Source organism: Octodon degus, unplaced genomic scaffold (genome assembly GCF_000260255.1).
Source record: "Octodon degus isolate 3935 unplaced genomic scaffold, OctDeg1.0 scaffold00055, whole genome shotgun sequence".
Classification (NCBI taxonomy): Eukaryota; Metazoa; Chordata; class Mammalia; order Rodentia; family Octodontidae; genus Octodon; species Octodon degus.
The window spans coordinates 11,130,540-11,146,558 of NW_004524631.1; the positions used below are offsets into that span (position 1 = coordinate 11,130,540).

Consider the following 16,019-nt stretch of genomic DNA (forward strand, 5'->3'; position numbering starts at 1 on the left):
CCCCGCGGCCTGGGTCGTCTCACTCACTCGCGGGGCCTGCGCTCTGGGTCTGTCTTCAAAATATTTTTGAATCTAGCAGTTAATTGGAATGATTCGCACCCTGACTAACTATATATACAGACACCTGTGAACCAGGCAACTGCACTGAAGATGGCAATTTGTAATAGTAGGTTCATGCTTGGAGTGCTTTTCATTTTGGTCTTTTGAATAAGGGCTGATTGTCATGACATGCCAGTTGCTGCCATGTTGTCTCTCAGGTAGATGATAGTTCAAAAAGAAGTGGGTGGTGAATGAAGGCAGGAGACAGGAAAAGGATTATAGCGGGATTGTCCTGCTACAAGATTGTATATGGTTAGATTTCTGGACTTATGTGTAAACATAAGAATTATATAATTCTTTATGCCTATTTTTAATTTTTTTTAATTTTTTAAATGTTTTTTCATCATTTTCTATAGGGACTATAAGTTCAACATATCAATACTTGATGAAAAATACCTGTTCCATGTTATGCCTAAAATGTTTGATATTCAGACAGATAGTGAGGTTAAGCTTAACAGCCTAGGTTGTATAGTAATAACAATAAGCTTGTCTTCTGGAAGGTTAACAACCTAAGTTTGCAGACCAAAATTAGAGAAAAAGGAGGGCTGCAAGGAAAACCAACATTTGGACTCTAGCCTTCCAAAATCAATTAAGACTCAGGACATATGATGTAGAGTGTGCCTAAGGAGAGTCACGTGGAGAGAAAACATTCTCTTAGGCCTTCACAGAGAGCACATTGGCCAAGCAATGGCCGTGACTCATCCACATGGCTGACAATGACAAAGGATCTACAATCTGAGGTACAGGATCTCAGGATAAATCCTGAGGGGATTTCACAGACCTTCTCAGATCCAAAAGCTACAACTTGTGTTGCATAGGTCTTGCTTTATCTTGGTCTTAACCAACCAGCAGAAAGGTATAAAAACGAAGTATAAGAAGTAAAGCCATGGTGTTATGTGGAGCTGTAGGGGACTCTTGTCAACAATTTCTGACACTGCCAGTCAAGCAGAAGACCCAATACTATTATGGACTACTGGACACTTTTAGAATATTTTGCTGAGTTAACACACCTATAATATTCAAATGATGGAACTAAACAAAAAAGGGGATACAGATGAATGTCCATTTTGTATCTGTATACTCAAAATGGTTAGGATAGATATGTAGTTACATTCTCTTAATGAACAGACGGATATGTTCTAATAGTGTAAATAGAATATCAAGTCTGCATCTTGTACAGCAAATAACCACTAGGAAGAGTATGCAATGTGTGAATTATTGAAACTGTCCTACCAATTTGATTTGAAACTGTCTCATTGCTATTTGTTTCTCAATAAAATTATGGAAAAAAAAGAACAAGAACTTTTATTCTTTCATATCAGTCAATATCATCCCATATCCTAATATCAGAATTTTTGTTTTCATGCACCAGATAAAAGAAGCCAATTTGGTTCTTAAAACACAGCTTTACTTACCTAGGGCCACAACGACATGCTGAGCATGTACCAAAAGAAGTTTATGTTTTAAGCAGCTCAGAAGCACCTCTCAAGGACCTGAGCCATTTAAGGTACATAATCATCAAAAGTGTAAGATTTCAGTCTCTCACATTAGATGGGAGGACAGAATTGTAGCTGATAATTACCACCTAACAAACTAGCTCATGTAGTCTCATACACACCAACCAACACTTTGTACATTTTTACTTTTCTGTCTCCATATTCCCCTTTACTTGTTTTTACTTCACTTTGACTAATTTTGGAGGGCACACAGGTGAGTTACATATTGCCAGTCTCCCACTGCATTAGCTGTTGAAATACCTCTGACAAGTGGATTATGAAGATAATACTGCCTTAGATTATTTTTCCAGGGACTTGAAGACCACTTTTTGTGAAACCCCAACTTTTCACTTGGGCCTGTACAACTGACTCTTAGGTGACCTTTTGACGTTAAAAGGCCAAATATTTCATGTTAGATCATGCTAACATTGCCATTCTCTGCACAAGCATCACACAAGCTGTGTCTTTTTTTTACATTTATGTCACTGAGCTATCTCCCCAGCTCCCAAATTTTATATTATAGATTTTTTTTTTGGCAGAACCGGGGATTGAATTCAGGCCCTTGCGCTTGCCAGGCAAGCACTTATTCTAATGAGCTATCTCCCCAGTCACATCACACAAGAATCAGGAAGTTTGATTATATATGTGCAGATCACTAATTACTACACTGCCCATCACTTTTCCCCATGCCTTGGACCATGCTGTTTCTTTATCCCATATATCCCCAACTCCACTCTTAGAGCAGAACATTTGAGAATTGGGTCACAATCTCTTTGCTCAGCTCTGGAGTGAATGAATTCTTTCTATTTGTAAACCTTGCACTAGGGATTGGAATATTGTGCAGTAGGCAAAATGGGCCTGGTTCAGTAATATCCTGTAACTCTGCACTAATGTTTTAATGTGCACTATGATTCAAGTTTATGAACATGAATTTTTAGAAGCCTAGTAACAGTTTTAGTTTATTAAAAAATCAGAAAGGTTTCCATTAGAAAACAATTAACATCCTGATTTCTAATAAGTTTAAACTTATAATTTTCCAGAACTTTCAATTATACAAGGCCTTTACTGTGTCTCTCTTCACAATCCAAATACAAATGAAGTAGCATAGTAATGACTTCCATTCTTTTGTACCATAGCATACACACATTAAAGAGAAGTAAACAATTACATAGATAATCTGAAAAAACAAATCCTTTGTATTCAATTAAATGAAGCAACACTGATAGATCAGAAAACAGTATGTGCAATCTTATCACATTAATCTCCCTTTACTATGCAGTAAGATATACTAGTAAGAATCTAGTAATAAAGTTGCAAACAAATACAATTAGCGGGGCCGGGGAGATGGCTCAGTAGGATAAGCGCTTGACTGGCAAACACAAGGATCTGAGTTCAATCCCGGGTTCCGCCAAAAAAAAAAAATTAGCAATATATTTTTATAAAAGCTGAACACCTTTCTGAGACTTACGAAGATTTATTTCTCAACAGATATTCATCTGCAGGTAGTTACACAGAATACAGTGTTAGAACAACAAAGCTAGGGCCAGTAAGATAGCTCAGTGGATTAAGTGCCTGCTTAGGCAAGCACAGGGACCAGGGTTCGATTCCTGGCACTGCATACCACACCAGCCCTGCCAGCAACTGAGCCAGCAAGTGAGACTAACATGGTAGTGCATGTCTGTAATCCCAGTGCTGGGGAGGCTGAAAACAGAAGGGTCACGATGAGTCCGAGCTGCATAGTGAGACCCTGTACCAAATGCACAAAAATAAGTAAATAAATAAAATAACAAAGCTAACTGAACATAAGGAATAATTAGAATGAAGGAAAGGAAAAAAATTAAGGGAAAAGTCATGTATATATATACACAAGCTAGCTAAGATGATTGCACTACTAATTTTTACCAATTTTTTGAAGATCGTAGTTAATGCTTAAAATGTTTACTTTGACCAATTTTATATGCTAATATCTGTAATCTTAGCAACTACATTGAAGACAGTGATGTGCAATATAACAAGTACTGTTGAATACCTAGCATCTTATTTTTTTAATTGCATATCATTTCTAATGTCTTATCTATTAATTTCTTCTCCCTAAAATAAAAAATAAAATAATACAACAAATCTACCTTTCAGATTACTCTTTGGGAACATGCTTAAGTGATGGATCTGTTATTTTTGAAAAAAAAATCTGTAAACAAACCTCTGCTTGAGTCATATGTGCAGGGGCCAACATAGTTAGTGAGTATTATTCCCAGCACTTTGCATGTGTTGTTTTATTTAATCATTCCAGCAGCCTTAGGGAACAAAACCATTACTCTTACTTTGTAGATAAGGAAATTGATGGCAAGGAAAAATGTGGTCCCAGGCCTCTTGATCAGTGATGGACACAGCTAACACCAAGCCTGTGACTCAGTTATTTCTTTTCACAATTGCCCCAACCAACCAAATCTTCAATGCTAACCTACTTAGAATATTTGTAATAAAAAAATGGGGGTAAGAAAGATCCATGGTTTTTTTGCACATTGGGATTCCTCAGAACACATAACTGTCTAGAACTGTACATCTAAGGTGATAGGCTGTTCATTTCCTCCACCATTTTGTGATAATATACAATCTTCCTAATGTAACAAAAAATTAATGACTTCTCAGCATATAAAACCAACATATAAAAATAACTTTTGGGGGGCCGGGGAGATGGCTCAGTAGAATAAGCCCTTGCCTGGTAAGTGCAGGGGCCTGAGTTCAATCCCTGGTTGTGCAAAAAAAAGGAAAAAAAAATTTACACACTAAAAATGAATAAGCTGACAAAGAAATGAAAAAAAACCCAGTTCTATTCACAATAGTTTAAAAAATACCTAGGAATCAACCTTAACCAAGGAGGTGAAGGACTGATCCAATAAAACCTATCGACAAACTGAAAAAAAGAATTAAAGAAGACACAAGAAGATGGAAAGACCTCACATGTCAGATTAACAAAATTAAAAACTGTTGAAATGGCCATTTTAGAAAAAGTGATCTAAAAATTCAATGTGATCCCCATCAAAATTCCAATGATTTTTTTTTATAAAACTAGAAAAGCAATTCTATAATTTATGTGGGAACAAAAAAAAAACAGAATAGCAAAGACAGTCCTAAGCAAAACCATCAGGATATTAGCACAAAGATAAACACACAGAGCAATGGAAAAGAACAGATGATGCAAAAATACACCAAATCAACCAACCAACCAAACAAAAATATTCCACACAGCTATGGTCCTCTGATTCTTGACAAAGGAGCCAAAACATAGATTAGAAAAAAGACTGCCTCTTTAACAGTGTGAGGAAAACTGGATTCCATACATAGACTACTGATGCTAGACTTCTCTCATCCTTCACAAAAATCAATTTGAAATGGATCAAAAACCTAGCTGTAAGAACTGAAACTTTTTAACTGCTATAACAAAACAACGGGACACTTGAAGCCATAAGCATAGGCAAGGACTTTCTGAAAAGGACCCATATAGCACAGGAAATAGCAGAAAGAATCAACAGAGGGGGCTGTATCAAAAGTTTCTGCATAATAAAGGAAAAAACTAAGAGAGAGAAAAGACAGCCTACAGAATAGGAGAAAATCTTTGCCAACTACTCTTCTGGCAGAGAATTATCATTTAGAATATATAAAGTACACAAAAAAACTAACACCAAAATAAAAAATCATATAGCCCAATCAATAAACAGGTAAACAAAGTGAACATACTTCTCAAAAGAAAAAAATGCAAGGCAAATAAAGTATATGAAAAATGTTCAACATCTTTAGCCATTAGAAAAATGCAAATCAAAACTACACTGAGATTCCATTTCACCCCAACAGAATGGCTACCATCAAGGATACAAAAAAAATAGTTAATTCTGGTGAAGATTCATGGAGAAGGAACCATTCTACATGACTGGTGGGTATGTAAATTAGTAGAGCCACTGTGGAGAACAGTATGTATATTTTTTAAAAAACTAAAAATAGAACTACTGCATGACCCAGATATACCACTCTTCGGTATATACCTGAAATAATTCAAGTCACCATACCATAGGATACCCACATATCTACATGTATTGTAGCTTGGTTTACAATGGCCAAGTTCTGGAAAAGTGTGCATGAACAAATGAATGGATTAAAAATCTGGTATATATCTACACAATGGAGTATTACTTAGTTTAAAGAAATGAATTATGTCATTTGCAGAAAATGAATGAAACTGTAAATCATCATATTAAGCAAGATAACCCAGACTCAGAAAGATAAATATTATGTTTTCCCCAACATGTAGAATCTAAGAAAGATGACAGGAAAGTAGAAAGGAGACTATTATTAGACAAGAGGAAGGGGAAAGGGGGAGAAGATGTAAGCGAAGCTAAAGGGGAGACAGAAAAGAGTTATTAATAATATCACTAAGATCATGATTTTGACATAAATTTATTGAGGTGAAAAGTGTACACTCCACTCCACTAAATAAAATAGTGTTTACAAAACAATTGTCACTGCATTTTTTTATTTTATAAAATGTAATAACATATACTGATATGAAGAAGTCGTCTAGAATGATGTTCACTTAACTGTTTTAATCAGCATCTGGGAGTGAGAGGCTTAGTGCATTTTTCCTTTCATATAAAAGTACTTTTTGACTGATGATATTATAAAGTGTTTCTAAGAAGAAATTAAGAATTACTATATGAGGTAATAGATATGTTAATTAGCTTAAAGTAATCATTTTATAACATATTGATCTCAAAACATGTTGTATAAGTTAAATATGACTTTATCAGTCACTTATACTCAAAAGAAATATTTTACATGGCAAAGAAAAAGACTGCACGTGGTAGAAATACAAAGAAAAGTAGAGAAATTATTAATAGAAAAGTCCGGGGGTGAAGTAGCCTTTCTAGAGGAGGTAGGAAGATATAGCTGAGAAGCAGCTTGAGGTTGTTCTCTCATTCTTCCTGTGAAAACATGGCTATTCATTGTTATTGCAGTATACATTTTTCTTCCATATACTCTTCTAAATGTGCCTTATGTCATAGTAAAATATATTTAAAATAAATTTAATAAACTCAAGAAAAAATTAATAACTGCTTTGAAATTTTTCAGATTTTAATAATGCAACATTGTAATGATAAAGTCAAAGATGCTAATACCTGGGTCAGTAGCAGAGATAATTGCTCCAAAAAAGAGACAATCTGTGTAATAAAATTTATCAGAGAGCTGCCCCACAATCTTCATGAGCTTCACCACACCATACATGAGATTTCTGTAAAAAAAAAAAAAGCAAAGAAAATTAGGTCAGGAAAAAACTTTCAAACATGCAAGCAGAGAGGTTGCATGCTTTAAAAGAGATTTATGAAAGCAACAGCTAATAAGTATGACCTACAGTTAGCTACAAAACTAGGGCAACTTAAACGACTGGGAAATAGAGGAGAAGGAAGACAATAGAACCTGACATAATATGGAATAAATTGGTACAAAACTCATCAATTCTGAGAGACTACATTTATAGTCATACGAAGGAATGGGCTGGATGAAGCTGGAAGGGAAAAATGAGTTGGTCATAAAGGTCCAACCTGTTACTGCCTTCTCTGCTAAGAATGTTACTGCCAACCTGTCACTGCAAACCTGTTGCTTTCTCTGCAAGGAAGGGAAAAGAGGCAAATCTCTTTAAATGTCCTATTAACACATCAATGTCCACCAACACAAAAGATCATTTGCTCTGCATGGGTCAGGCAGGCCAGCAGCAGCCTTCCTTGTGCTGGGCAGAATATGGGCCAACAGTAACTGCAAAGTTCAATTTTTCAGCTACACTGAGTCATACTTCCACTTTACAAATTGGGAACAAAGAGGAGTATTTTGCAAAGGTCTAGTATATGAAAGAAAAGGTCTAGCATGTTGTTACAAGGGTGTGTGTGTGTGTGTGTGTGTGTGTGTGTGTGCATGAGTGTGTGCATAGTCATACAGCAGCTTCAGGGGTTAAGGAAGTAAAAATAACCATGAATTAACTCTTCTACAGTAAATCCCGTAATAATGAGATTTGTGAAGAGTGCTTAGAAGAGTGGATGGCCCAAGATGGAAGTGAAAAGAAGTAGTATTTGCAAAACAGAATCATCAGAAGAAATAGTTACAACTTAAAGCTTACATAGTATGTGGGGTACTATTCCAAACATGGATTTAAATTTCAGTTCATATCCATTCTATGGCACAGATTTGATTTTCCCTTTCTTGCTTACTAATGGTTCTTTCACATCCTTACCTTTTAAACATTTGCTGAAACTAGATCCTCCTATCCATTTCCCTCTACTATAATCTTAGACTTGGCCAACAGAGTTCTCTGGCAGTCTTTTCTTCATCTTACTTCCCAATATCATTAATGCCAGTGACATAATCTGTGGTTCATCAATGATTTGACATTTCTTAAAGGATAAACTACAAGTCCTTCCTTTCTTGTCACAATAAAAGATCCTTGCATTTATCTCCAGGTTTCCATCTTTTTTTTTTAAATTAACTAACATTATTACTACAGTTAGGATTAATGTCCCTTTTCTGTTCTAAGATCTTATGTAGGTACCACATGACATTTAGTCATCAAATCTCTCCAGTCTCCTCTTGCTTTTGACAGTTTCTTAGATACTGCTTATTGCTGATGACTTTGGAAGTTTTGAGAAATACCAGGCAGGTATCTTGACCTTCATTTGGAATTTGTGATTTTTTTCTCACGGTTAGACTGAAGCGATACATATGGGGATGGAAGATCGGGAAATTAAGTACCATTCTCATCACAAATACCAAGGGCATATACTAGCAACATAATTTTTCACTACTGGTATTGACCTTGATTTCCTCACTCCAGTAGTATCTTTCATGATTCTCCATTTAAAAGCTATTATCTTTTCCCTCTTTTCCAAACCATACTCTTAAGAAGAAATCAATATGCAGAGCCCACACTCAAAGCAAAGTTGGAACGAAGTATTGGAATAGGGGGAACTAAGTTACACCTCCTCAAAGGTATGTGTCTACAAAAAGTATTTAGAATTAGGCACAGATTTGCCCCTTCTCTCTCATTCATTTATTCATCCAATTATTTATTTTACTCTTTGGATGATAATGTAATATACACACAATGTCATCTACTTTGTTGTTCTTTAGCCACTGGGGAGTGTGGCCATGACAGAACTTTCACATTGGCCCTTGTGTCCCTTTGATATGCCATTCATCTTTCTGTTTGTATCTCTTTTGAGCACTTATTTTGTTTCATTACAAGAATTTTCATGTCTGTTTCCTTTAGAAGAAGCCATTTCTACAAGGGACTCTGATTCTTTTTATTGGATAATGATAATAGAAGCCAAGATCTGAGAACTGGGAGTAATTGTATTTTATTTTAATCTTTTATTTTTTTCAAAAGTGTACATTTATTAGTACCCGTTTGCAGTACATAATGATTATAGTCTTCATGGGAAATTGGCACACATACATAACACATAATAATTTCCTTTTCACTTTCCCTTGCCCTCCCATCTCCCCTCTCCTCTGTCTCTAGGTCTCCTCATTCAGAGTATCTATCTCCCCATTTTACATTATTTATCATGTCTACTTTGATCTTTTATTTGTACTTTGGGTTTTTCATGTCAGAGAAACTATGCTATATGATATTTGTGTTTATGTGTCTGATTCATTACAGAATTCAGCTTAATTTTAATATAAATAGTCATATGTGGCTAACAATTACCATAGAACAGCACAGCTCTCAATCCTAACTGCCATCATCTCAAACTCTAAATACTAGACTCTGTGCATGCATATGGAACTCATCCCTTCAGGAAGTGTGTTAATTTGGTTATATGACAAGGATTCCCTTACCCAATAATGAAGCAAGAAACGGCAGTCCCCAAGAAGGCATAGGCCAGAATAGATCCAAGATTTCTGAAAAAGTGTCTCTGAATAAAACAACAAACAAAAACAGAAATTACACTGTGATTTTTAATAGCAAGCATAAGAAACACCTAAGTAATTCTAATAGAAATTAGTCCTGATTAATGCCATTTAGCCTTAAATATCATCATTTTAAAACATTCTCTTTGTAATCACTGAGCAATCAGAGGGGGAGAGAGGAAGAGAGGGAAGGAGAGAGACAGACAGACAGAGACAGGGACAGACAGAATGAGAATATCATATTTATAGATTTAACCCAAATCATTTTTACTCTATAATTCAGCTAGTCACTTTGAGCTCAGGTGGTATTTTCAAAAAACGTTATAGATAGAAGCGAAAAAGTCCCATCCAAAGAGCTTTCTGTTTGATTTGATAGCAGAAAATAGAGTCATAAATATCGGCTCATGGAGTTTGAACATTTCCTTATATTAATCTGGATTACACTTCGGAACCTGGGAAAGACAGATAATAGAGATGGAAGAGAAATAAGAATAGGTAAAGTTCCATTTAAGATGGACTGTTTATATAGCATGACACAAATCACACCAATATAAGAGCTAGCAATGGGGCCGGGGAGATGGCTCAGTGGAATAAGTGCTTCCCTGGCGAGCGCAAGGGCCTGAGTTCAATCCCCAGTTCAGAAAAAAAAAAAAGAAAAGAAAGAAAGAAAAAGAGCTAGCAATTATTCAGAAAGAGGTGGCAAAACTATAATCTTTTCAATACTTATGCACACTCATTGGTCACCCTAAAATATGAACACATACACACATGCGTACACACGGATTTACTTCTTAGAAGATTTTAAGCCTATGAGATACTCTGACTGTGAGGAAAGTTACACTTGTCCTTGAAATTCTAAGTCATGGTTCTTACTTCTCAAGGAAAAATATGTTCTCACTCAACAATCAGAATTATTTAACAAAAAAGATAAACAAAATCTCCTAAGCATCTTAATTTAACAAGGACCAGGAATATTTTATCTAAAATATTCCAAAAGGCATCAGGGCCCCAATGTGCCAGCTGAGTAACATCAGGGAAAGACCAGGCACAGGAAGAGGAACCCTTCCAGCCCCACACAGTCACTGCAAAATAGGGCCAGACAAAGGCATCTCCTGGCCTGCATCACAGATGGAGAGCTAGAGCTCTCAGCTTCAGCTTTCCCCAGTGCCTGCCCCAGGATGACGCTGTCAAGGAATGGCCAATGCCCTAAGCCACCTGCTAAGAAAAAAATACTTCAAGGTCTTGCCATGTCAACAGTCACCAAATGAAGTGCTGCCTATACAGACTATGGGCACATTATGTTTGACTTCTAAACCACTGTACCCAGTCTTTTTTAAGACAATGCATTTATATACTAATATGTTGTAAAAGATAATTATATTTAAATAAACCAACAAATGTAAGCCAACTTCCCTTTAAAGACACTTTAACTTAAATTATGCACTGCTAACAGTACATAATGGACAAGATATGAGACCAATGATGCTCATATGAAGCATCCAGGAACACATTTCAATCCCAGATATGCTTCTCTTGCCACTCAGCTTATTTTGGAGTAACCATCCCTGTGATTACTATGAATATATATTAAAGTAAATTAATATTCATGATACTAGCCAAAGCACAATATTAGAAATGTAAATATACTACCAAAATACATTCATAATTTATTCTAGAATCACAAGCACATAAATTACCCACTCCCCATTCTTATCTGTATGAATTAAAATTTTACTATACCTTGAAGAGATGTTCCATTTGTTTGTATATTACATCTAGTACTTAAATGTATACTTTATCATTCACAAAGTACTTTTACATATATTAGCCTATCCAGTTCTCAAAATATGTCCAGTATGAAGCTGTTGTTTGTACCATTTTACACAATGAAAATCCAAGAAATCAAAGAGATGGCATGAATTGTCTGAAGTTGTATATCACCAAAACACAGCTTCAGAACTGAAAAGCCAGTCTCTGGACCCCAGTGCATCACTCTCCCACTGCCTATACTTCCCTGCTGCCCAGTTTAATCCTCACCACTTCCTTTTAAATAAGAAAGGACAGGAAGCATCCAATAGAATGCTAGGTTGATCATTCTATGCCTATTTGGCTACAATACAGATGTAACTGGTACAGTCTCCCCTACTCCTTACTCTGAGGTACAGAATAGAACCAAGAGGCAAAATGACATGGCGGCATGATCCGATAAAGATTTTCAAGAATCTATGCCTATGACAGACCACAACAAATAAGATTTGCTTTCAGTGAAAATGCCTTTGATATTCCAGTTCCTAGCATACCATTATAAGCCTTAGGTTTCTGCTCCTAAGGAATACCCTATCCCCTCCCATTGCTCAGTAACAAGTATTCATATGTTAACATGTTTGTGTGTGTTTAGTGGGGAAGTTTACAAAAAATGAAGGCTTTCATAGATGAATTATTTCCCAGCTGATGCCCTGTAAACAAACCACAAGTGATAGCACAAAATCAAAGCTAATTCCAATAACTATTTCAAATCAGAAAAAGCCCATGTCTGCACTGAGGGCTATGTGTACACAGGTCAAATGCTCTGCATGTAGCTGCTTACACACTATCAGTTGAATAGTGAAATATCACACATTCAACTGACAATATATTTAATGAGAGATGGCAACGACAGTAAGAACCAACTATTTCAGTGCTTTTATAAAGATTATTTAAAAATGAAAAAGATTAATAGTTGATAGGCCAAAAGACTAACATGTGAAGAACAGCTTAAATAGAAAACTAGCAAAGTGTATTACTTTTTTCTTTTAAGAAAATAGGACTGATAAAAGGAAGATTGTGCAAATATGATGTTTTTCAGCCATTAAAGTGGCTTTCACAACCCATAATTTGGTTTCATTTAAAGCAATTACCACTTGATTATACACTGAGATTAGTTTTTTAAAATATCAAATTATTCATCATTAATTTTGGTCTGAAAAAGAATTCCAAGTCCTCCATTTAGGTAAATAAATAAATTTATTTAGACTCATAATAACCACCTCCTATCTTTTGAGTGTCAATAAATGATATACAGGTTCAGATGATTTGAGCAACCCCATAGACAAGTTAGGAAAATGGTATGGTTTATTTGTAAAGAACACCTTTGTCCAGACAGGGTAGTGGTGGGCCCTGGAATCAGACAGGACATAACCTTGACTCCGTCCCACACAATCTACATAACCTCACTTGCCTCATTAGTCCTTCTAAGTTTGATTCCATCATCAGTAAAATACAGGACACTTTACAAATAAGTACACAAATGCATGTTAGGCTGGTGTGCAAAAATGCAGTCTCCTACTCCAGCAGCATACATTGTGGAGAGAGGATTTCTATTGCATCCCTCTAACTGTAATGTTCCATCATGCAGATGATGCAGTAAGGAGTGGTGACTTTATCTATGAAAAGGGCAACCAACTTGATCCTGACTTGGCCATCTACACAGTAGAGAATCATTCTTGCTCCTCTAACCTGGGCATGGTGGCACACGCCTATAATCCCAGCACTCAGGAGGCTGAAAACAGGGGGATCACTAGGAGTCCAATCTGTGTGGTAAGACCCTGTAGATCCTGTACTAAATACAAAAAAAATAAATAAATAACTAGAGTCTTAAGCCTAATATTGCTGTCAAGAACAATGACCCTCAATGTTAAGGATAGTTAAGTTTCTTAAAACTTTTATGTTGGAATAAATACAGATTCACTAAAGTTGTGAAAACAGTAAAAAGGTTCTTCTAGATGCTTCACCCAGCTTCCCCCACTAGTTCTATCTTACATCAACTACAGAAAAGTTTCAAAACCAAAAAACTAGCATTTGGGCAATGTGTATGGATAATTAAATGTCATTTTATCACATGTACAAATCTCCAATTAGTACAATTAAGACACAGAACTGGGTTGGTGATATAGCTCAGGGGTAGAACATCCATTCAGATTATGTCTCAGTAGTTTGTTCTATCATATGGCTGAGTATTACTTATAGTATAGGTCATTTAACCATTCACCTATTGTTAGAAATTTTGGTTACTTCTATTTTTTGTCTATTACAAATACAGTAGTATGAACAATCGTGTATACAATTTTATATGTGAACATAAAGTTTCTCTTTCTCTGAGATAAATGGGGGTTTTTTGAGATAAATGCTTAGTAGTGAAATTACTGGGTCTTACAGCAATCTCAACTTTAGTTTTAAGAAGCTACCACTTTTGTTTCCCAGAAAGGTCATACTACATTACCTACCCACAGGAGGTACAGAAGAGTTCTAGATTTTAAAAGAGATATGAATCACTGATGATGAGTGACCTATAGTCTCTGAGTGGATAAGAAAAATAGTAATAAGCAATCTAGGACAAGAGAAAAACTAGAAAATTCTGCAGGTAAATTAACAGAGAGATTCGTATCTTAAAAAATTACTGGCAAAACTGTCTTACCTTCTTTAAACTGTATCCAGCATGGAAAATAATTGGAGGCAACAAAATGTTGAAAAACACCTCTGGGTCAAATGTAACCTAAAAGTTTAAAAAGAAAAAGCCAATTTTTGATACAATACTATAATATTTCTTTAGTATTTGAAAACCATTGGTTAAAACTTAAATATCTGTAGCAAATAAAATCAATGTAACAAGTCACAAACTCAGTCCAGAAGACAAGCCATAATTTCCCTGTAGACTGGCATGCTCTTCTCTTCACATTACCTTGAATCTATGATCTCAGAATGGTGGTTTAAATGCACATTAAGACACAACAATTCACTACAATTTTGAAAACTCATAGAAAGCTGCTAACCAAGGTTTTTTAATAAAAAATAAAGCATCTTGACTTTTATCACACCTTTATAAATGCTTAACTGTAACAAAATGCTGCCATGATGCTTGTTCACTTCCTAGATTCTCTTACATAATCTTTTATAGACATAATCCTGAATCTGAGTACCTTTTAAGTGAGCAGCATTCTTGATACTTGATGTGGCCTACATCAAAGTTAACAGTAAGTCTAGTGGATTCGTGGCTATCACCATAAATTCAGTAACTCTAAAAAGACTGAATTATCTGTAGGGTCAGTATAAAGAAATCACTCTGAAACTGCCAGACAGCAAAGTCTTATCACATCCAGAAGAGAATTAGGCACTCTATAAACACACTAATCTTTTTTTACAAATGTGTTCATGTGGAGTAGACTAATTGGTTTTTATTTCAATTAATTAAATCTCCATTCTAATTATTAAATATCCATTCTAATTATTAAATCTCCATTCTAATTATTAAAAGTTAGCTTTTTTCTTCAGAAACCTGAGATGTTAATCAGCCTAGTTAAAAAAATAATGGCTCTTTGAAATTGCATTATATTCTATCTTCTTGCTACCCATAAGAATAGCCTCTATAGAAGGGAATGTCAGAATAAGTAGGAGTCTTAGCTCTCCAAAATTAGTTAAAGTGAACTAAAAATAAGTAATTAAGGGAGAGATAGGGACCCACAGTCAGAGAAATAAAAAAGTACAGAGTGTTGGGCAGTATGCATGAGACTAGGCAAGCTGTGTTTGTTGGCTGGTAATCATCAGTTAGGATTCTGTCCTCCCATTTAATCAGAGAGACTGAAATCCTACTCTTTTGATGGTTATATACCTGAAAATGGGTTGGCATCAATTCCCCTTTTCGCCCTACCCTACCTAATCCAATCTCAAGAATTCAAGCTGCCATTTCAAAATTGCCTTTAGTGTGGTTTTTACACTGCGTGTCTCTCACATTTAATTCTACAATATTTGTAAAAATTCCATTCTTTCTTAGTAAGTCCTAGAAGCAAAGGCCACACTAGTATTGCCACTGGGACACTTATAAGATCATCATATTTAATACTCCAAGTTGTGAATAATTTTTCTTAAGGATTAATATATTCCAAGAATAGATATTTAATTTTTGGAGCACTCTCTATACTCTACCTTTGCCTTCAGATTTTCATGCACATTAACCTTATTCTATATTTTGAAAGGCTCTCCACAACCTGGATTTCCCAAACAACTCTACTAAAGGTTTTTTGTTCAGAGGCTGTGGTCTATACAATAATGGAATATGTCTATTAATACAGATCTTGTTTATGCTGGAAATTACTCATGTGAGGAGATATAAAATCCTTTTCCTTGTGTAATATTTTGCTACCCCAAATAAAACAATAAGCTCATCTTTCCTTCAAGGTCTAAAGAACATTTGTCATTAGTCATAACGAGAGTATGGACTCGAATATTATTTGTAGAATATGGCAGAAGAACCATGAAGAACTAAGAATTGCACTTCTGAATACTAAACAAATAAGCTAAAAAGTGAAATCAATAATATTTTAAGAAAGAAATAATCTCGGGACTGGGGAGATGGCTCAGTGGAAATAAGCACTTCCCTGGAAAGTGCAAGGGCCTGAGTTCAATCCCTGGTTCCACAAAAAGAGAGAGAGAGAGAGA

At 35.4% G+C, this 16,019-nt stretch overlaps 1 protein-coding gene across 2 annotated transcripts in view; it reads right to left on the minus strand.

Moving 5' to 3' along the window:
* Slc9a7 (solute carrier family 9 member A7) overlaps window positions 1-16,019 on the minus strand; it is a 202,173-nt gene that overhangs the window by 62,108 nt on the left and 124,046 nt on the right. For both annotated transcript variants that reach the window (XM_023717863.1, XM_004633487.1), the window contains exons 3-5: window positions 14,002-14,079; window positions 9,477-9,553; window positions 6,767-6,879 (exon numbers count right to left, since the gene is read on the minus strand). In XM_023717863.1, the coding sequence (XP_023573631.1) occupies window positions 6,767-6,879; window positions 9,477-9,553; window positions 14,002-14,079 (268 nt within the window). The remainder of the gene's footprint in view (window positions 1-6,766; window positions 6,880-9,476; window positions 9,554-14,001; window positions 14,080-16,019) is intronic.